General features: G+C 36.6%; 1 protein-coding gene across 2 annotated transcripts in view; it reads right to left on the reverse strand.

Annotated features, from left to right (window-relative positions):
* LOC112047864 (Krueppel-like factor luna) overlaps positions 1–22741 on the reverse strand; it is a 95318-nt gene that overhangs the window by 14397 nt on the left and 58180 nt on the right. The window contains exons 2-3 of one of the 2 annotated variants that reach the window (XM_024085140.2): positions 467–644; positions 72–278 (exon numbers count right to left, since the gene is read on the reverse strand). In XM_024085140.2, the coding sequence (XP_023940908.1) occupies positions 72–278; positions 467–644 (385 nt within the window). The remainder of the gene's footprint in view (positions 1–71; positions 279–466; positions 645–22741) is intronic. The other variant, XM_052890585.1, reaches the window with a different exon arrangement.

The raw sequence follows: 22741 nt of genomic DNA on the forward strand, positions 1-22741 counted from the left end.
GGTTTTTTTAACAATGATGATAATGAGTCAGCTATGAAAGTAATGAACACTGATTAAGAAATAGAGTTTACCTCTCAGCTCATCAGAGCCGCTGAGAGGCTCTATTTTGACTATGATGTGCGTTCTAGGAATGAGTAGCGGAGGAGGTGGCAGCGACACGGTCATGGCCCATTCTTCTTTTCTATCTTGAACTACTTCTGCTCCACGTCTCGGCTCCTCTGCCACTCCTGACGGAATTTCACTATTGTTTCGTTGTGTGCCTATCACGCTCGACTTGACTGCAAGACAACAGGTAGGTTTCATCACATGGGTCCCATCTTAGACTAATAACATGGTGGTAAAGTGAGATCGTGGACAGATTCGAGCCTATGTATAATAATAATTTGTCATGTTCAAAATACGGCTAATATTATTTTTTTTAATTATGATGATGGAACTAATGGATACTGAGAAAGAAATAGTTTACCTCTCGGCTCATCAGAGTCGCTGAGAGGTTCGGTCTTCACTATGCTGACGATGTGGGGTCTAGGAGTGAGTAGCGGAGGAGGTGGCAACGGCACGGAAATGGCCCAATCTTCTTCATGTTCTACTTCTGCTCCACCTCTCGGCTCCTCTTGGAGATATCTTTCCATTTCGTAACATGTCTGAAACAAGTAAAAGTCAACTTTTATCGCTGCATAAATAATAATGTTTGAGGGTAAATAAAGTTACCCATAGATAAGGTCAGAAGTTACTATATTTAAACATGTTTCTGAATAACAAGCGTATGAACATTAACCACCACTTTCTTCAAAGTGATTAGTTTTACGTTACTTTGGCATTATTTAAGGTTTAAATCTTAATTTATGTTTATTAATAAGGCTGTAGATTATAATTATACATATAATATTAAAGGTCACGTGCTACTACAGTAAAATTATAAATGTAAAGGATACAACAACTACTATAGTACCTACGTCAGTTGTATCATTTCATTTATAATTTATTTGTTCTATAATTAATATAGATTAAATAGGATATCGGCGATATTAAAAATAAAACGTAAAGAAGGTCAAATGAGAATCAAGAGTATTATAATTTTATTGAGTTTCCAAAATTTAGCAGATTTAAAAATATTATGAATATTGCTTGTAAAATAACGGCTTTGTATATAACACCTTTCAATATTTTTAAATTGCAATGTTAGATAGCTAATAGATGGCCCCTTATGAATACTTTTGCGCCGCTAATTTTAGTAATTACATATGACGATTTTATTTAATATTTCATCAACTTCCCAACCTTTGTTACTCGTAACTTGAAAAATCAACTCAATTGTACTGAATAAACTAAATTTAGTATTAAGATTTTGATTGTATTACAACTTAATAACTTGAACTTAAATACTGCAATCTTTGCTCATGAAAAGGGCTTGCAGTTGTATTTTAAAGATTTTAGTTCAATTACCGGTTCAACCTTCTTTTATAATCTTCTTTTAAAAATGCTAACGACTTGCATATTTTATGTTAATTCATCTTTTATGTAATAGTACCTAAGGAAAGTCACTGGCCCTTAAGACGTACCTATTTTAAGGGCCAGGCCGTCATTGTAACTCTATACTGAATATTTCAATTATACCATTCTTATTCTTATTATTCTTGACCTATTTTTGTATTGATTTTTTTATGCTCGATAAAGAATTTTAATTTGAATTCATTCTCTATTTAAATAACCCACTTAGCAAATAAATTATGACGATAAATATGTAATTAAAAAAATATAAAAAAAACTCGACTGCATAAAAAATAAAAACTAACAAGAAAAAAATCAAGTTGTAACCAGAAGTGTAAAAACCAATATTGGATAGAATGATTTTAATTTACCTATATTATTTTAATGGGTCCCGACTGTTTTCAAATTGTTTTTTTACGCTTCTGGTTATATTTTGTTTTTGTTTTTAATTTTTATATTTTATGGCGTATTTTGTATTTTTTAAATTATTTATTTTATTTTACACTTTTTAGTTGCGGTGTTAAATTATGGTGAATTTTGGATTTATTTGTTACGTTAGTTACATGTTTAGTTTTCGAAATTTACGTTAAATATATTTTTTTATCTCATTGGCTTTTTTTTATTATGTTCATGATCATATATTTCTTACACACTACCTTTATGTGTAAACAAACCGAACTTTTTAGTTAACGTAAACACATACTATTGTCTATGTCGCAATAATCCTATACTTCCAAGGAAATCAAAATACAGACTTAATTTTGTCAGCATAAAAAATTATGTCTTCATAGTATAAAAAGGACCTTTATAAATCACCAAGGTTAAGCAAATATCCTACTTTGTACGGAACCCTCGGTGGCCGTATCCGACTCGTACCTGTCGGATTTTTATATTAAATCAGTCTATTTTAGGTGTAAATTGCTCAACAAACAAATAAACCTGCCCGAACCTATAGTCAATCCGCCTCGCGTATTTTATATAAACAATTAATAAATAACGTTTTTCTAATTGTAGTTTTTTTTTATATGGCCATGATACTATTTTGAAATCCTAATTATGAGCTCTTGAATTTGATACCCATATTGTAATGTTCGAAAAAAACATTTTTTTTACCTCGAGTCTTTAGCGTATATTTTATTACGTAAATCCGTTAAGCCGTTTGGAAGATATGAGGTAATAAAGAATATTACGTTAATACAAACATACAAGATACGCGCGAAAAACATAACCCTATTTGCAGTCGGGTAAAAAGTCTATGAGTATGAACTTTAACAAAATACCATCTATTTTTGTACATTAAATTTAAAATACCTAGTTATACACAAAAAATATTATCAACGCAACACCAAAATGCCCATTGTGTAGATCCAAAGCTCAGGAACCGGGCGAACTTTTTTTTCATCTTTGAATACGTTTATTCGTATAGATGTGTTACTTAATGCACAATACCTCCCACTATATCGCCCACGGCTTACTACAAAGGTCAACGGCCCAAGTCAAGGCGAGAACGCGAAGGTATAGGGCACAGTGCCTCTCTAAACTTAACGGTTTATTCGGCACTTAAAAATGTATTCACGGCCAATTTCAACCCTTATAATCTCTAGCACCGGGGTTTAAGATTTAAAGTCGAGTGCACCTAATTAATAACAAAAAAATAGTTGGTATTCGGATTACCGATGCTTCATGTCTATTCTTACACCCGAATTAGAAATTAATCTGGATTCACTTTTAATATCTTAAGGCTGAAGACATATTTATTTAATATTTTTTAAAGAAAAAATATCAGGTTTTCAATTCAAAGAAACCCTAGGTTTAATATAAATATTTTTTTATAAATAATAATTTGCACTTAATTATAACTGAATGAATGAATTTGCATATAATCTAGTTTTTTTCAGAACAACTTCTTATTATTTTAATGAAATGTATTCAATCAATTCATCACACAATACAACCCGTAGTGCATACATTTATACTAATATTATAAAGCTGAAGAGTTTGTTTGTTTGTTTGATTGAACGCGCTAATCTCAGGAACTACTGGTCCGATTTGATAAATTCTTTTAGTGTTAGGCTATATATTATCCCCGTATTCTTACGGGAACAGGAACCACGCGAGTGAAACCGCGCGGCGGCAGATAGTTTAAAATAAAATTGCACTCTACAGCAATAATAGCAAACATGAAAAAACTTCACCAATAAAAAGAATCTAAAATGGCGCACGCATGACCGTCAGTAGACATCTAATGGAGCTAATAAAAGTCTCGCAGTACAATCGTCCACCTCGCTATGAGAGCGTGGGATGTAGCCAAATATTTCACCCATTATATCATATCAAGTTCATTGGAACGAGCTGGGTAGCCTCACTTTAACCTTAAACGAAAGAATGATTTAGAAGTTCGTTTACTTAATAGAAACAAGGTAATCTAATGATTATTTTATAGTATATATAGATGTTACGTGCCTACAAAATCACCGCAAAAGTGATGGGTATACTGTGAGATCATTATCAACCCATATTCAGCTCACTTTTGAGCTTGAGTCTCCTCTCAGAATGAGAGGGGTTAGGCCAATAGTCCACCACGCTGGCCCAATGCGGATTGGCAGACTTCACACACGCAGAGATTTAAGAAAATTCTCTGGTATGCAGGTTTCCTCACGATGTTTTTCCTTCACCGTTTGAGACACGTGAAATTTAGTTTCTCTTATTGAATATATTATAATTATTCCCGGTTGCCGCCATTGGTTGATTTTTTTGATATTCCTCTTCACGAGATTATCTCGTTGGTCGCATGTAAAATCTAATCATTTATTTTAAAAACTTTTTAAAAATATGCACGATTACCTTTTCTTTTTATTGAAAAATAACAAATGTTGCGTAAACAAAATCAATGAGCGAAGTTAAGCCATATATTAATATACCTATTGTAGATTTTATACATGAGTCAAAGTAGCAGTTTCTCTACAAAAAGCTATAAAATGATAATAATAATAGCAATTAAAAATAAAAAAGTTCGCATAGTCTTAAAATACTGGAACATCAGCATGTGCAACATACATGTACATATTTAGTGCAAAAAATCTACAAGTCAAAAATCAATCGATAAGCAACTCAGCAGACTAATCGGATTATTGCCATTACGAAATATAAATCATCATTTTATGAGATGATGAGAAAATATAAACATTAATAATAATTTATGTTAGTAGAGTTCTAAAATAATTAGATTCCTCTTTCAACATTTTTTTATTTCGGTTACAATATCGTTTTAATTATGTTACGCTATTTTATCAAACATTGAGAAATAACAAAAAAACAATTGTTAGTCTACAAAATACAGCTTTGCAAATTGAAAATTTCATCTTTGCAGGATATAATAAAATTCGCAAAAGCAATAAATGCGGTAGCAAAAATATTCGTATATTTATCAAACAGTTTTCATTATAAATATTTATCATTGAAAGATATTACGTAACGTAATAAATAGAGATATTAATAAATATAGATAAGGAAAACTTAAAAAGAACTAAAATAAATCAAACAGTAAAATAACTAAAAAATACAAAACTTATAAAATATACACATTCAGAGATAAAGCGTAGGCAACAACTTATTTTTTTATAAAATATTAACTAAAATTTTTATTAAAGTCGCAGCAACACAAAATAACTAATAACTAAATAAATAAATTATACTAGCAAATAAATTTTGTGCATCACTTAAAACGATAGTTTTGTTTTTCAACAACCTATTTAAGCACTTTGGAACATAATTAATAATTTTAGATAAAATCAAATTCATTTTACTCAATACAAAAATCTTGAGACGTTAAATATTTTTATGTCGTAAAATTTCAAAGATAGGCAATTAAAATACACCCATTCTGAGACGCATAACAAAATTAGCTAGGTTTTTAATATCACTATCTCATAATAGTTTCTAGAAAGCCGTGATAACCCAGTGGATATGACCTTTGCCTCCGATTCCTGAGAACGTAGGTTCGAATTCGGTCCGGGGCATGCATCTCCAACTTTGCAGTTGTGTGCATTTTAAGAAATTAATTATCACGTGTTATCAGACAGCGCAGGAAAAACATCGTGAGGAAACCTGCATACCTGAGAATTTTCTTAATTCTCTATGTGTGTGAAGTCTGCCAATCCACATTTGGCCAGCGTGGTGGACTATTGGCTTAACCCCTCTCATTTCGGGAGGAGAATCGTGCTCAGTAGTGAGCCGAATATGGGTAACGAGATTTTATGAATGTTAAAATATACCTTGTAATTTATTATGTAATAACGCCAAAGCAAGGGCCGTAAAATGTATGTTGAATCCGCTAGTATTATGATTAAACCATTTATATCATTATGAACATTTTAAATAAGTACATGATTTGTTTAATAATTAAATTCTTAATTTCCGTTAAAAGTAGGTAAGGAAATCATATAAAAACCTGCACACCTGCGCCAAAGTAACCATAACCACAACACGTATATTGAATAACTACTCGTACGATCAATAACCATCGCTGTGTGTACACACAGTGACAGCCACGTATTTTACACAAAACCGCAGTTCCCAGATACTTATACTTGGTCACCCTACAGAGTCTTCCGCTGCGCGTGAGTGACTTTCACAAGTCTTGCCTTTCGAAGTTTCTCGCAGTTTTCCACGCTTAAATACAAACCAATTGTATATTGAAACGCATGTTCCACTAATTCATATTGTGCTGTAATGGAATGCCTCCCAGTCCACTTAGGTAACGGAACAAGCCTGTGACATGTTGAATACATGATTATTGTAATAATAATGTCAGAAATGAAACTTCAATTGTTGCACACCACTTAGGTACAATATAAGTCGTTGCACACTACACTAGGTTACAAAAATTAATTCTTCTAAGTGTCGCCGCACACGGGCCACACGCGACAGCCACAAACGCCGCTACAAAAAGCAAGAAGGGGCCACAAAAGTAGCTGAAGCGCGCGACAGCCACTTGTGACCGGTGGTCGACACTTGTGGTAGGTGGCTGCTACTTTTTTAACCAATACATGCAGTATCATAATCGCGCGAGTGGCGTGTTGTGGCGTTTTGTGTCGGCGTTTAGTGGCCGGTGCGGGCTACAAGAAGCGAGTACGAGTGAGCGATTGTAGCGTGTCAACCGTGTGCGGCGAGTCCATATAAAATGTATAACAGGCAATATGCCGGTAGCGACGTTTTGTGGTTGTGGCCGGTGGCCCGTGTGCGGAAGCCCTAAGGGTAACTGCATTCGTTTTTATAATAAACTGCCACTAGAAACTACGGGCATGTCTCTCAATATGTTCAACCTTTTTAAAATGTACGCAAGCTTATAGAAAAGTCGTATTATAGTGTTAATGATTATAATCGTGTAAACGATAAATGCACTATGACTGGTTACATAAATGTTGATAAATGATGAAAAAAGAAAAAAACCCTGTTTGAATTTGTTGTCGGTTCTTCTTGGACCATGGCGCATTTGGTACCCTCGTAACTTTAATTTTAAGTTTTCGACTAATTATTATCAATATCTAATAACATTACCTGACTTTTCAAAAGTGCTTTTAAACTATTGAAATAAATGAATTTTGACTTTGTCATCCACCAATGATTATAATGTAATTTGAAGCGTTGATAGCAATCTAAGCAGTCAATAAAGTGGTAGAAAACTTAAAATTTTAAAGAATAACGTCGTGCCTACGTCGTCTATTGATTTAGGAGTTACAAACCTTGTTTATGACACACATTTTGTTATCCAAAGAACAAACAATAGGTAATGGATGCACAAAAAATCTTTTCAACGATTTCACCGTTACTAGCGTTTAACGTTTTTAGTTCAAGTAAGTAAATGATTTTACTCAAAAGAGGTCACGACTTTGAGGCCACTTAAGAGTTTATGCTTGTAGAAGATAGAAACAACAACAGCTGAGTGGAGGGTTGTATAAGTTTTATTTAACTATTACTGAGTGGTATTCTGGGTTTAAAAATATCCGTAGGATGTGTTTATTTGAAAGAGGCCCAGACATTCTGGTCGAGGTGCGCCGTATGAGATGTGTTTGGATTTTATAAATGTTTAGATATTTGGTAAGTAAGACCGTGAATCATGGTCACGACTTGCCGCAAAATGTTAGCACGTTACGTATTTTAGAGGTAATAAAAATATATCTAAATTACTATCTCGTTATCAACCCATATTAGGATCACTGATGAGCTCGAGTCTCCTCTCAGGATGAGAGGTGTTAGGCCTTAGTCCACCACGCTGGCCCATTGCGGTTTGGCAGACTTTACACACGCAGAGAATTAAGAAAATTCTCTGGTGTGCAGGTTTCCTCACGATGTCTTCCTTCACTGTTTGATACACGTGATATTTAATTTCTTAAAATGCACACAACTGAAAAGTTGGAGGTGCATGCCCCGGACCGGATTCGAACCCACACGAATCGGAGGCAGATGTCATATCCACTGGGCTATCATGGCTCTCCGCTGGGTTATCATGGCAAAATATAGTTGATTTAAACAAATAAACAAAAGTAACAGGTCTTCACTAAATGCATATGAAAGTATGTACCAGATACCTTCAGTGCATAGGTGTTGGAAAAAATATATTTTTTTTTTTTATTTTTTTCTGTCCGCCTCTTTCTTCCTGCTAATTTCAGGACCAGCTACTTCATATCTCCAGAAATGGGATCTATGAAGGTGAAACCACGGGGCGCGGCTGGTCAATAATAATAAATGAAATAATTATTATTCGCTGATGTCAATTCGAATGACCGGTGGACAAAAGAGTCCCAATTATGCTAGGCACCAATGCCATTTATTCCGGTGTGAAACAAATAAATGCTTCATCGCGCCCGTTGATATAATATACATAATTAGGTATGTATCGATGATCACACATTCACACATCATGTTGTTTAAAATTAATTATAGTAATTGATAGTAAAATAAGCTTTCTAATAATAACTTGTACAAAAAGGTCATCATTCACTTAACTATAATATATGCGACTATTTCATGAATTAAGTTAATCATATTTTTTTGCTTTTACTCGTATTTACATCGATCGTAGATCGTTAGATGGGCCTCAAAGCGTCGCGGAATTGTCATTGGTTTGGCACATTGAGTCATCACTCGTAACACATTTCTCTTTATTTATGTTGTGGCTTGTGTTTTTACACTTCCAAAACGATCACGAAGGCATAATTAAGCGATTAAAATAAAAAAAACACACAGCAGCACAGTCACGTACTAAGATAAGATGTGCGTGCACGTCTTTGGGTAATGACATAAAATTGTGTATTCTTTAGTACGGAGGGGCCCATCTAACGAATTATATCGATATTATAATAACATAGGTTGGCAGATCCGTTTTCATGCTACTGTTTTTCAATAAACCACCGCGGGTTTATGATTGATAACCATGATTTTTTTCTCGACTAAATGTATTTTTTATAAATAAATAAAAAATAAAGTATAAAAGTGAAAAGGTAACGTGGAGGCATAATAACAGGTATGGATTCCAGACGGAATGGAAAAATATAGATTCCGCAGGAATTTGAAAATGAAATTGCAGTCAAAAAAAAAAAAATTGCCATATTTTTGTAATATGACCACTACTCCCATTCCCCTCCAACTGGTCCAACGACACGACAATAGACCAACGGGCCGGGGGTTCGAACCACTACCTATCGGTGATGAGTCCAACCGCTCTTACCGTTGAGCTATTGACGCTTTTAGCCAGCTTTTTTTTTAAATTTCTTAGAGCTTATTACATAACATAATATTACGCTTAGACAACCAATAATAAAAATAACATATTCCATAAGTTTCAGTTTTTTATCACGTGAATATACCTAATTAAGAAAGTGAGTGTGCGTGTGTGTGCGTGTGCGCGCGCGCGTATGTGAATGTGTGTGTGAGTACCTACGACTACTTAAGTAGTACTTGCGAGAATTTTACTATTAATACTATACCTACTACACAGTTGCCACATTTGATAATATAGGATGATAATAAAATATGTTATGTCACGGACGAGCCAAATTCATTCCAAATTATAATATTTTTGTCGGTGACTCATCGATGATGCCGGTTCGTAGGCTCTTAAGTAGGGTTGGCGCGTCTGGTTTTTTGTATAGCTATAAATTTATTATTATTAGCTGTAAGTATCGACTACGAATTTGCGCGAGTTAAACATACTTCATTTTAGGAAGGATGACAGTTAATAAGCCTGGGTTCCTACTGTAGGTGATCTAGTTTCGCGGGAATATCGTACGAGCTTTATTGCTTAAGGTAGAATGCATTTTACGAGTATTTTATATAGTTCTGTAAAGGTGCACTATTGAAGTAGCGGCTGAGCAAGAGTATTTTATTCGATTTGAATTCGAATTTCTCAATGAACTCTATCAGAAGTTTTGCGCCTTACTAAAGCATGACATTACTTTACTAGGACCGACTAACGAACAACGACGGACAATTGACTATATTTGACCACTTCGCCATAATAAGACAAATTATTTGACAAAAAATGATAACTTGAAGACTGACTAAGTGTAAAAAATAAGCTAAATAAAAAAAAATAAGTTTTAAATACTATTAATCTTAGTGGCAACCCTAAAGGGCACAACGGTCACAGCCGGAGCGCCGAGCGGTGATAATACACGCAACATTCACAAATAAAAGACAACACAGACGGCTTTCTTTTAAAAGCATTACAAGCTTACAAAGAATTGTATGTACTGGGGACTCACTATCAGTATAAGTAATCAAGCACCCGTTTCTTACTTTAAACAAGCAGTCATTCTTTAGTTAAATTGTTGCAAATTTTCAAGACAATATATTTACTGTCGCATGATTGATCCATAGACCACTACCCGAGAGTTCATGGCAGGAATGTTTGGTTGTTTTAACAACAACTTATTTAAAAGAGTATGAAGGTGAAACTACGGCACATGTGGCTTATCACTTATGTCCGACTACGTCGAAAACAGGGCAACGGTTTGTAGGACTTGTTCTTTGCAAACTCTCCAAAGTGTTGTTGACGGTTTTCCTCTTAGCATAATGTGGGTCATTTATTTGTTCTATCCAATGTGTTGTAATTATAAAAAAATTAATTGAATTGTGTAATTTTTAATACGCGCGTTTGATACTTCCATATGCAACCCTTATTCGGCTCACTATTAGGCACGAGTCTCCAAACAGAATGACAGGGTTAGGCTAATAGTCAAACTACGCTGACCCAATGCGGATTGGCAGACTTCGCACATGTAAGAGAATTAAGAAAAATCTCACTTATGCATCGGTTTCGTCACGATGTTTCTCCTTCATCGTTTGAGACACGTGATGTTTAATATCTTAAAATGCACCTAGCACATGTATTTATTACAGTATGATATGATTTTACAATATTATTAAATAATAAACCCGACTGTTAATGCGTAATGAACTGAAAAGAGCAAAACAAGTATCGCAATCTTGCATATATATAAAATTCTAACTAAATACTTTATGTTGCCGCATGCGGTGACAAGCATAGTTTTGGTAGAATCTTCTTTGTCTGTAGATAGGAAAGTATTGTTTTCTTCAATGACATTATATTGTATAGACTGGATTTACGTTTCATTAAAACGGCGCATAAAAGTTGTTCCTTAAGCTAAGCAACTATTTGATAGGTTTTCATATAATCTTCTGTCAGTTCCGTGAGCCGTGCGAATGACAGTGATCATCTAGTCAATGTACCGTAGGTACAATGTACGTCGTTGGTTTTCTCTTTTCACTTCATTACGCTTTTAAATAGTAGTTAGGTTTTTTGTTTTTTTAATAATTTTTTTTTCGGACTTTTTAGTTTCTTCAAGACAGTAGTATTTTACATATAATTAAGTACAGACAATGGCATTCTTGACTTGAATACATTCTTGCTAGAAAAAGTACCCTCCTTCTGACGTACTCAGGTATAAATAGGGTGATACACAACTTCTCAGGGTAACAGTATTCTGTTATAAGGTAACTTGTGAACTTGGATTAAACAAAAACCGCCGATAGAGTAGGAGCAGGACCGCCGTCCGTCTGTCGTCACCTTTACAGTGCGATCTCATCGTCACCCACTTACAAAGCCAGACAAGGCCGCGGCTGCATTTCGTGTGATAAAAACCACAGACAGTGTTGCCTTTTACATTTAACGATTTCACATAAATGCATACATGCTTGTAAAGATTAGTCACACTCAATTTTGATTGCAAAATGAATGCACGTCCTCTTTATGGCTGACAATACAATGTTCAATGGTAAATATTTCATTAATGTATCATCAGAAACACAGGTTTGTTGTTAAGTATGATTATGTGGATATATTATGATAATTAAGTAGAAGTGAAATAAATAACTGAAAAATATTTTTGAGTTTTTATAATGTTTGTAATTACAACCAATAGAATAAAATAAAGCCATTGATATTAATCACGTAATACACTCATATTTTTTTTTATTCTTTACAAGTTAGCCCTTGACTACAATCCCATTTGATGGTAAGTGATGATGCAATCTAAGATGGAAACGGGCTAACTTGTTAGGAGTAGGTTGAAATCCACACTCCTTTCGGTTTCTACACGACATCGTACCGGAACGCTAAATCGCTTGGCGGTATGTCTTTGTCGGTAGGGTGGTAACTAGCCACGGCCGAAGCCTCCCACCAGCCAGACCTGGACCAATTAAGAAAACCTCAATGGGCTCAGGGATCGAACCCAGGACCTCCGTCTTGTAAATCCACCGCGCATACCACTGCGCCACGGAGGCCGTACATAGTAGGTTCTGTGGTACTCGTATATCGGTTACTAGCTGACACCACTGACGCTGTTCCCGTTCCTGTAGGAATACGGGGATAGTATATAGCCTGTAACCTTCCTCGATAAATAGGCTATCTAACACTGAAAGAATTTTTCAAATCGAACCAGTATTTCTTGAGATTAGCGCGTTCAACCAAACCATCAAATAAACTCTTCAGCTTTATTATATTAGTATAGATTGTTTGTGGTGAACAAATAAAGTGTATAAATTAAATCCCATTTCAAGTAAATAATAATTATTGTAATTTGTGGGTAAATAATAAACTTCTATGTAAATATTTGTTTGTATATTTGGTTTACAATTGCATCGCTACTATAGTCGACCAAAATGATACATTAACAAAACTTATGTAATAATACTTTTTACCAAAAAATAGTAAATCATGCATGGTTCAAACTTCAGTTTTAATGTACTATTGATATCATTCTGAAATATCTGTAAAAACATTTAAACGGATCACAATAATTTTGGATAAAAAATGTTCAATCGAAGCAGATCTGGTCTAAACCTTTATGTTGGTACACTTTACCTTTGTCATGAAAATGTGTCAAAGGTCGATGGCAAAGGTTGTTGATAGTGCTGAGTGCTGACAATAGACACGAGTGTTTTATTAAGTCACTAACCAACGTCCGCGACTTCGCCCATGTGGACGAATTCTAATTTTACCTTTTCTCTTATCAATTTGAAGACTTACAAAGATTTCCCACCTATTACTCCCCCCTCCCCTCCCCCTTTTAACTAAGCCTATGTAACTTCTCATGGGTCTGCATGTCATAAATAGGTACCTACAAGTGTGTGTGAGTGAGTTACTTAGTATGAGTCCATCCAGTCCAAACAGAATCAGTTTGGATCGTGCCGCGATGCAAGAACCAGCTCATGACTAAGGGCCCCTTATGGGTTCGAAACTAGTCGGGCATACTCCGACGTAATATCACGTGAGTTTTAGCCGTGTTTCATAATCAATTAATATGAATAACACTCACGATAGTTTAAATTCTAAAATGTTGTTATTATATATTTCTTTACTTTATGGTAATACAATATATTTAATTTTTTTTTTTTGAGGGAATGCGACGTATGCTACTTCGACTATTTATTTCTCTTACCACGCATGGATGTATAAATTTATATACCTAGTGTCCTTTTCATGAAAGAAGTCCCGCGGCTAAATCCGTAATAAAAAAAACTAATATTGACAGCGCCTTACACAAGTGACATTAAAACGGCCATTACCAAATCTCAATGAGTGCCATTAAGACATTAGCGCCGCGTCTGGGGGGGCTTCTTTCATGAAAAGGACTATACTTCCATGTTTTTACTGACGACTGACAAACGCTGTCTTCTAATATTATGGCCACAGATTAATGAAATAGACACAGACACGACAAAGAACCAACGAGCAAGTAGCGACAAGAGACGTACATCTAAAACATATGTGAATTTAATTTTAAAATAATTTCATATGCTAGAAATCCTCTGAAAGTAAAAAGAAGTGAGCGCTAACGTTTCGTCTGACATCTCAGATATTATGAAAATATCTGAGATGTCTGATATTTATTGAGATTTAGGTAAGAATATTAAAATTTTCATATTACCTATTAGTCTTATAAGCACAGATATGAAAAACATAGGTACTTTATAATCTTGTTTTTAATAAATAAAATCTTTGTATTCAGCTGCGGCTTTTTGCAATTCATGAAAATGAAGATGGAATTAATGAGGTGTGTAAATTTATTAAGAATTGAATTTTAAAGCTTTTACTTAAAATATGTTGATTTTACATCATTTAAACTTTAAACTAGTATATAGTAGTGGATTGACACAATGGAGGTCCTGGGTTAGATCCCCGACTGCGCCGATTGAGGTTTTCTTAATTGGTCCAGGTCTGGCTGGTGGGAGGCTTCGGCCGTGGCATTTGACCATCCTACCAGTAAAGACGTACCGCCAAACGATTTAGCGTTCCCCTACGATGTTGTGTAGAAACCAAAAGGGTTGTGGATTTGATCCTTCTCCTAACAAGTTAGCCCGCTTCCATCGTAGATAGCATTATCACTTACCGTCACCTGGCCTATTCACTATTTTGGTCTTCATTGACAATTGACAAAATGTCATCTGTATGATATCCACCAGTAGGCACCGGATGACATTTGTTACATATAATTTCAATTTCGTACATGTCAGCTCAGCTGCCTCTGTCCAATAGACAGATCTCTGGCGAAAACTTTCGAGCCTCGATTATTTTCAATCGCATTTTTAATACGCTCGGTATTGAAATTTCGCAAGTCGCTGGTTTGCGACTTAGAGATCTGTCTACTGATTTGTCGGTATTTTGACGCATCTGCTGAAGACTGTAATCTCATTTCTTGCCTCTCTTCCATGAGTTTAAGTGTTTGGTCCGAGAACTTTTTGGTTCTTTTCGCACGGTGGGTCTTATAGAACTTAGACCCAACGGAATGGACAGTTTCCACGAACCTGTTGTTCAGATCGTCCACAGTTTCGCAATTTGCTAGGCAATCAAAGCGGTTCTGCAGTTCTAGTTGAAAGGACTCGGGGTTTTGAATATGGGCACGAGTAGGTCGGAGCGTAGACTTCACCAGTCGATACCGTTCCAGCTGAATGTTGATATTCAACGTGCCTCTAACCATTCGGTGATCGCTACCGGTTTTCACCCTATGGATCACAGAAACATCGTTGAATATTTGCCGTCTGGTAGACAAGATGAAGTCGATCTCGTTTTTCGTGGAACCATCGGGGCTCATCCAGGTCCATTTCCTGTGTGGTGGCTTCTTGAAGAAGGAGTTCATCATAAAGAGGCCCTCCTTCTCCATGAAGTCAGCCAACATTTGGCCCCTATCGTTCCGTTGCCCATATCCAAATCGTCCCACTTTCAACTCTGAACCGCTACGTTCGCCCAGCTTTGCGTTAAAATCCCCCATCACAACATTGTAATAAGAGTTTGAGGCATGTATGGCTTTAGAAATATCCTCATACAATACCTCTACCTCCTCGTCGGGATGTGTCGAGGTCGGTGCGTAAACCTGTATAACCTTCAACGAATACCGTTTGGTAATTCGGAGGACCAGGAACGCTACCCTGCTCGACACACTCTCGACTTTTACAACATTGTTCACGAGGGACTTGTGAACGATAAATCCGACACCACCCTGGGACTGTTGGTCGCCCTCCCGGTAGTAGAGCATGTTGCCGGATTCAAGGATTATCGAGCCCTCCCCCTCTCTTCGGACTGCTGACGCGTTTGAAGACCGAACACGGTAATCTAATTTCTTCCAAGCCCGAGTTATTAAGTGAGGTCGAGAAGTTCTATGGACAGCTATACACGACTACTCAGCAGCCTGTTGCCAATTTGGCTAAAGACCCCAGAGCCAAGTTGACCCGACACTATACCGAAGATATCCCGGACGTCAGCCTATACGAGATTAGTGTGGCTCTCAAACACCTGAAGAACAATAAGGCGCCAGGTGAGGACGGAATCACAGCAGAACTCCTGAAAGCGGGTGGAAAACCGATACTTAAAGTCCTTCAGCGATTGTTCAATTCCGTCATTCACGAGGGCACGACGCCTGAGGCGTGGCATAGGAGCGTGGTGGTTCTGTTCTTCAAAAAAGGTGACAACACCTTGCTGAAGAATTACAGACCCATCTCGCTGCTAAGCCATGTTTACAAATTGTTCTCGAGAGTCATTACGAATCGTCTCGCTAATAGGTTTGACGACTTCCAGCCTCCCGAACAAGCCGGTTTCCGAAAAGGCTTTAGTACCATAGACCACATCCATACGCTGCGGCAGGTTATACAGAAGACTCACGAGTATAACCAGCCACTTTGCTTAGCGTTTGTGGACTATGAGAAAGCCTTCGATTCGGTGGAAACCTGGGCTGTGCTAAGGTCATTGCAGAGATGCCGAATTGATTACAGGTATATCCAAGCGTTGAAGTGCTTGTACGAAAACGCCACTATGTCAGTCCGTATTCAGGATCAGACTACGAGGCCAATCCAGTTGCAGCGAGGAGTGCGTCAGGGAGATGTGATCTCTCCGAAGCTATTTACCGCCGCACTGGAAGACGTCTTTAAGCTTCTGGACTGGAGCGGACTTGGCATCAACATCAATGGCGAGTACATCACTCAACTGCGGTTCGCGGATGATGTAGTCATCATGGCACAGACTCTGGATGACCTTAGTACCATGCTCAATGACCTCAGCAGCGTTTCTCAACAGGTGGGCCTGAAAATGAACATGGGCAAAACAAAAATAATGTGTAATGCTCATGTATCGCTCCACCCAGTTATAGTTGAGAACGCTGCACTCGAAATTGTAGACGAATACATATACCTAGGACATATGATCCAGTTAGGTAGGTCCAATTTCGAGAAAGAGGTGAACCGTCGAATCCAACTCGGCTGGGCTGCATTCGGGAAGCTTCGCGATATCTTTTCGTCCGAAATTCCTCAGTGCCTGAAGACAAAAGTCTTCGAACAGTGCGTGTTGCCAGTGATGACCTATGGTTCCGAGACTTGGTCGCTAACTATGGGCCTCATAAGAAGGCTTAGAGTCACACAGCGGGCGATGGAACGAGCTATGTTAGGAGTATCTCTGCGTGATCGAATTAGAAATGAGGAGATCCGCAGAAGAACCAAAGTCACCGACATAGCTCAACGAGTTGCGAAGCTGAAGTGGCAATGGGCGGGGCACATAGTTCGAAGAGCCGATGGACGTTGGGGTCCCAAAGTGCTGGAATGGCGACCCCGCACTAGTAAGCGCAGTGTTGGCCGACCCCCCACCAGGTGGACTGACGACATCAAGCGAGTCGCAGGGATTCGCTGGATGCAGGCGGCTCAGTATCGTGATGTTTGGAAGTCCCTACAAAAGGCCTATGTCCTGCAGTGGACGTCCATCGGCTGATATGATGATGATGATGATGATGACATGTCAGCTAACATAGGTCAAAGATAGTGAATTAGCCTGCTGGTGAGATTGTAATCAAGGATTACATTTTAAAGAATAATAAAAAACACTAAAATGCAAAATCTACGTCAATCGGTAGACGAGATAAATATACTAGTGAGAGAAGTCATCATATGAACCATTACTAAAAAAAATACATTTCGTAATCAGGAAACACGCAACCTTTTGATTTATAACAGGCAACGTGCCAACACACCAGTTACTGGCCTGTTTGTATTTTTTAATCCGCAAACGTTTAGAAACTTCTTCACATCAAAAGTGATTTCAAAAATGTATGCCTGTAAAAATACATGTAAGAATCATTTGTTAAGATTTTCGAAAAAATCGCAAAAGGTCAACAAGACTATTCACAATCAATATTCATAAATACTCGTATATGTATAATTAATTATTCTCTAGTTTCTTTGGTCACGGCATCAGTGAAGCAATTTCGCTAATTCTTTTTTGTTATATTTGTTATTGTTAGGAGGTTCTTTTAGACATAAAATAAAATAATATTCGAAACGTTGCATTTTAATGTATACCTACTAATCACTTTTATATAAATTAATTAAATAAGTAAAAATTTTTCAACGTAAATGCTACTTTTTATTCCGATATTACAGAAATAGAACCTAGGCGGGTGAACGGGGCAGCTAATACTTTGAAGCGATGAAATTTCTTCGTACATAATTATTAATATTATTTAAGTTTGTTCCTGGTAAAATATCTGTAAATCACTGGCGTAGTTTGCCTTGGAGGGGCCCTATATCAAAGTTAGTTGGGTAAGTTTTTTCCGGGAAGCAAAAAGTTTAAAGTGAGATTGTGGGTTAAATTTCACTAATTTTTCTTTTACTCTTAAGGAGACTTTTTGTATTTACCTAGTAGTGCGGGGTTCAAATATCATTGATAAGACTGATACGGCGCTAGCTGCGCCCCTGTTGGTGTTATCAGTCGATGTTTTGCACCCATATAAATACATCCAGACACATCCATGCTCATCACACAAATATGTTACAGTTGTGAGAATTGAACTCACGGCCGTAGGTGCAGAGATCAGGGTCACTAACCACTGTCCCACGCGGCAGGCGAAATTAATAGATACATACTAGTGATAGATTGAGACGTGATAGCCGAGTCGATACGACCTCTGCCTTCTGTATCGGAGGGCGTAGGATCGAATCCGGTTATGTGCATTTTAAGAAATTAAGTATCACGAGTCTCAAACGGTGAAGGAAAAATATCGTAAGGTAACCTGCATACCTGAGTATATTCTTAATTCTCTAGGTGTGTGAAGTCTGCCAATCTTCATTGGGCCAGCGCGGTGCCTAACCTAACCCTAGCCTAACCCCTCTCATTCTGAGAGGAGACTCGTGCTTAACAGTGAGCCGAACATGGGTTATCAATGACGATGACTAGTGAGAGATACATCATAAACAAGTTATCTAAAACACATTTGATGAGTTTGATTCATTAAATATGAGACATCTACTTACATTTATTGAGACTGAAAGAAAAAGAAAATTAAAAGCTATAAAATTATTTTATGTAATCAGAAATAACCTGTTAAAACTTAAAACAATGGAAATGTGAGCGTGCGAAAATTAAATATTATAAAAAATATGAAATTAATTAACATTGCGTCATTTTCAATCTGGAAATTTGTTACAGGAAAAACAGACGGAAATTCATAATTATGGCATGCCGATAATCAAAATGAAAACAATATACAAAGCGGATTTTACAGGATTTTCATAATGCGATAATTACGGCTAATTGAGGTATTAACTTTAATGGAACCTTTTAACAAAGATCTGATATTTCATAATATAATCAAAGGTAAAAATATTTATTACATTTCATATTTTAAAACAAAGCTTGTTAATGTTGGTTCAGCATAGGTTTGATTTAAATTTTATAACGTCTCAGAAGTTAAGGTGCGGGTGTAATCGAATTATAAAGGGTAGCATATGAGTTGTATTAGAATATAATAGACTAGAATATAATATGGCAGACACCCTACGGTTTCACCAACGTTCACTTTCTGTGAGAATATGAGGATAAAATATTGCCTATGACGTGTCACATTCTATTGGTTGAAGAATTTTAAAAATCTGTTGAGTAGATCCAGAGATTATCCCCTACAAACATAACCTCTTTATAATATATAGATTGTGCCAAATATCATCCAAATCCGTTCCATACTCAGCTCAGCCATAATCAAATAAAAAATATCAGCTATAAAATAGTCGTTAAGTTTTTTGACGTTTCCTAATTTTTTGTCAACTATAAATTTATCTAAAATTTCTACAAAAGAAATTAAATATTCTACGTTGTACAATTTACGAATGATATAAATATGTATTTAATTTCATTTGTATATAATGGTTATAGTATATATGATAAAAATATTTAACGCAATCCGACCGATAATAATTATTTTATTAAATCTGATCGCACTTGTCCTTAAGTTATGCCTAATTAGGCTAAAGTTTCATTATTGTCGTGTGTCGTGTATCTGTCTCTTGTTTTCTTATGTACGCATAATATCATATATTGTGCGTCCAACTAACGATTATTACAGGATATCGGGTACCAAATGAGTTCAATATGCTTTCGTGTGCGAACCTTGACTCTCATTGTTAATGATCACAATCTTACTAATTAGCTTCAGTAATGCCAAAATTCTCTTCTCGACTTTCGTTGCGTTGGGACAAAAAAGAGAGAAATATTTCATTTCATATACTCGGCTGCGTTTTATTGGTCGGTCGGTGCGTTATCTTTTTTTTTTATTCTTTACAAGTTAGCCCTTGACCACATACCCTTGACCACCATCTCACCTGATGGTAAGTGATGATGTAATCTAAGATGGTGGCGGACTAACTTGTTTGGAGTACCTTTGTTAACGGCATCTTCCCGGAACGCTAAATCGCTTGGCGGTACGTATTTGCTGGTAGGGCGGTAACTAGCCACAGAAGAAGCATCCCACCAGCAGACTAGACTTTATCTACAAGAAATATGACGCATGCTAGGTTTACAGGCCACTGTCCATATAGGAGAGGGAATTTGGAACTTTAACCCACCACGCTGCTTTCATGTGGGTAGGTTCGACCGTATAACGAACACTATCAAACGTTCATAGACCAAACCAACGACTACTTGTATTCACCGAGGCAGGGATGTAGCACCAACAACATCTCAACTTCGAACTGCTATTAACAATTCATTGTAAGTAAGTGTAAGACCCATAGTTCGAATAATATTCGCATATATACATATTCTGGATCATTGAGCCGACGCGACTTATCTATAAGATATAGTAAAACTATTAAAAAACATCAAATCTCCTTGGAGATTGAGTACGATTCACTAAATCTCGAGGCGAAATGCCCCAACTCCCGGAAATCCTAAGATTGTGTGCGCAACCCTAGTGATTACGTTAGCGTTTAATTTTCCGGCAACACTGTTCGCTGATCTATAAATAATTCGATAGAGATCACTAGACAGAGAGTGTAATTGTGCGTTGCTCTGGCTACTCTTTGACGTTCTCGCAGTACCTACTATTGATATTGTTACTTTTGCAAAATGTTCTGCTTTGGTTTCCGCTTGGGTGTTTAAAAATCTAAATAGAATTTGATATTTATCTACAAATATAGCTATCTATAATATTAGTAGTGCTGGTAGAAAGTACCTGAGCTATATTGTATCAGGAATTATGAGGCTGGATCTCTTGATTCCTAATCGAATCGAGTCGAATAGAGGCTCGAGTCGACCGGGCAATGAATGTATGAAATGTGATCATAAGTATTTTTATTCCTTTCAAGAAATACCCAAGTAATATGTTGAAAGCTCATAGTTCTAGCAGTCCTGATTAAGTTTTATCATGCTTTATAACATGATTCTGATTGCCACAAAGACAGACATCTTCTTCTTCTTCTTCTTTCCTGGGCCTTAAGTACAACGGCCAACCACAAATGACCAAGTGCGGAACTTGGTCATTTGTGGTTGGCCGTTGTACTTAGAGACAAGACAGACATAATTCGGAATCCCCTTGGCCAACCCGCATTGGTGCAGCGAGTTTAGTCTAAGGTAATTATAAAAACCCCTAATGTTACGGAAAAGAGGATGTCACTGCCCTACAGAAGTCAATTTAACAGATGGCGATTTATGGCAGGCGTCCACTGATCCGCATCGTATATATATATCGGATGCATCCGTATACGATGCGGGTCAGTGGACGCGCTTGTATGATTCTATATACAAACAATACTACAATCCGTTAGATGCGATGCGTCCGATACGTACGTTGCGGATTAGTGGACGCCTGCCATTAAGTTATACAGTAAGCGTGCTTGTACACGCACCCCCAGTGCGAGTGCGGTGCAAGAATCCGCGTCGTGTACCTACACGTGTGCTAACAACGTTTTATTTTCATTTCACAACGCAATACAAACGTCAAGTTTTTGAATGTCAACAATATTGTGAAAAGTTGGAAAGTTGGTCGTGTGATGAGAAAAATTGGAAGTTCTGGGAATAAATCATAAACATAGACAACAATAAGCCAAGGAACTTGAACTTGACTGATTGACGTCAAATCCATGGGCACCAAAATTCGAGCATGTTGAAAGATGTAGGTAAATGCCGTGTCATAAATTAAAAATCGTGTAAAAAATATTTATGTAAATGGAGTCTTAAATAAATCTGCTCTGATTTAGTTTTCATCACAAGCCAAATATTAAATCCATGATCTAGATTGGATTCTCAATACCAGTACGAATTCGTAAGGTTGCCAAAAAAAATATATTCACAAGCTCTGAATTCCTATTTATCCTATGAGAAATGAGATATCAGAATCACCAATTTGATTGCAGTTTTGACTTGGGTTTTTTTACACTGCGTCGAATCGAAATCTGATCCAGAGTAGTCGTATTGGCTAATTAAACGCAAGCTTTTGGGAAAGGCTTATTATAGTGTTAATGATTGTATTAATGAAAGCTTGGTGTTAAACTCTAATATACGACTGTGTGCTTAGTTTTAAATAAATTTGTTAAATGGTGGTAAACTAAAAACAAAACCTTGACTGAGTTTGTTGTGGCCTCTTCTCGGACCAAGGCGCGTTTGGAATCCTCGTAACTTTAGTTTTAAGTTTTCGACTATTATTACCACCATTAGATTAAATTAAATTATGACCTTTCAAAAGTGCTTGTAAACTAAGCCTAATTAAATAAATGACTTTATTTTTGACTTATTTTGAACGAACAGTTGCCCACTAAACACATTGGAGTGTTATACACTGACTGAATTAACCACAATATTACTTGTATAACTTGTGTTCAAGCTAAACATTTCTCGAATTCTCAAAAATATCCTCGTTTCCTAAATATCCATTATACGGGTTTCCTAAATCAGAATTGCCTCGCATTAGATGCAATG

Source organism: Bicyclus anynana, chromosome Z (assembly GCF_947172395.1).
Source record: "Bicyclus anynana chromosome Z, ilBicAnyn1.1, whole genome shotgun sequence".
Taxonomy (NCBI): domain Eukaryota; kingdom Metazoa; phylum Arthropoda; class Insecta; order Lepidoptera; family Nymphalidae; genus Bicyclus; species Bicyclus anynana.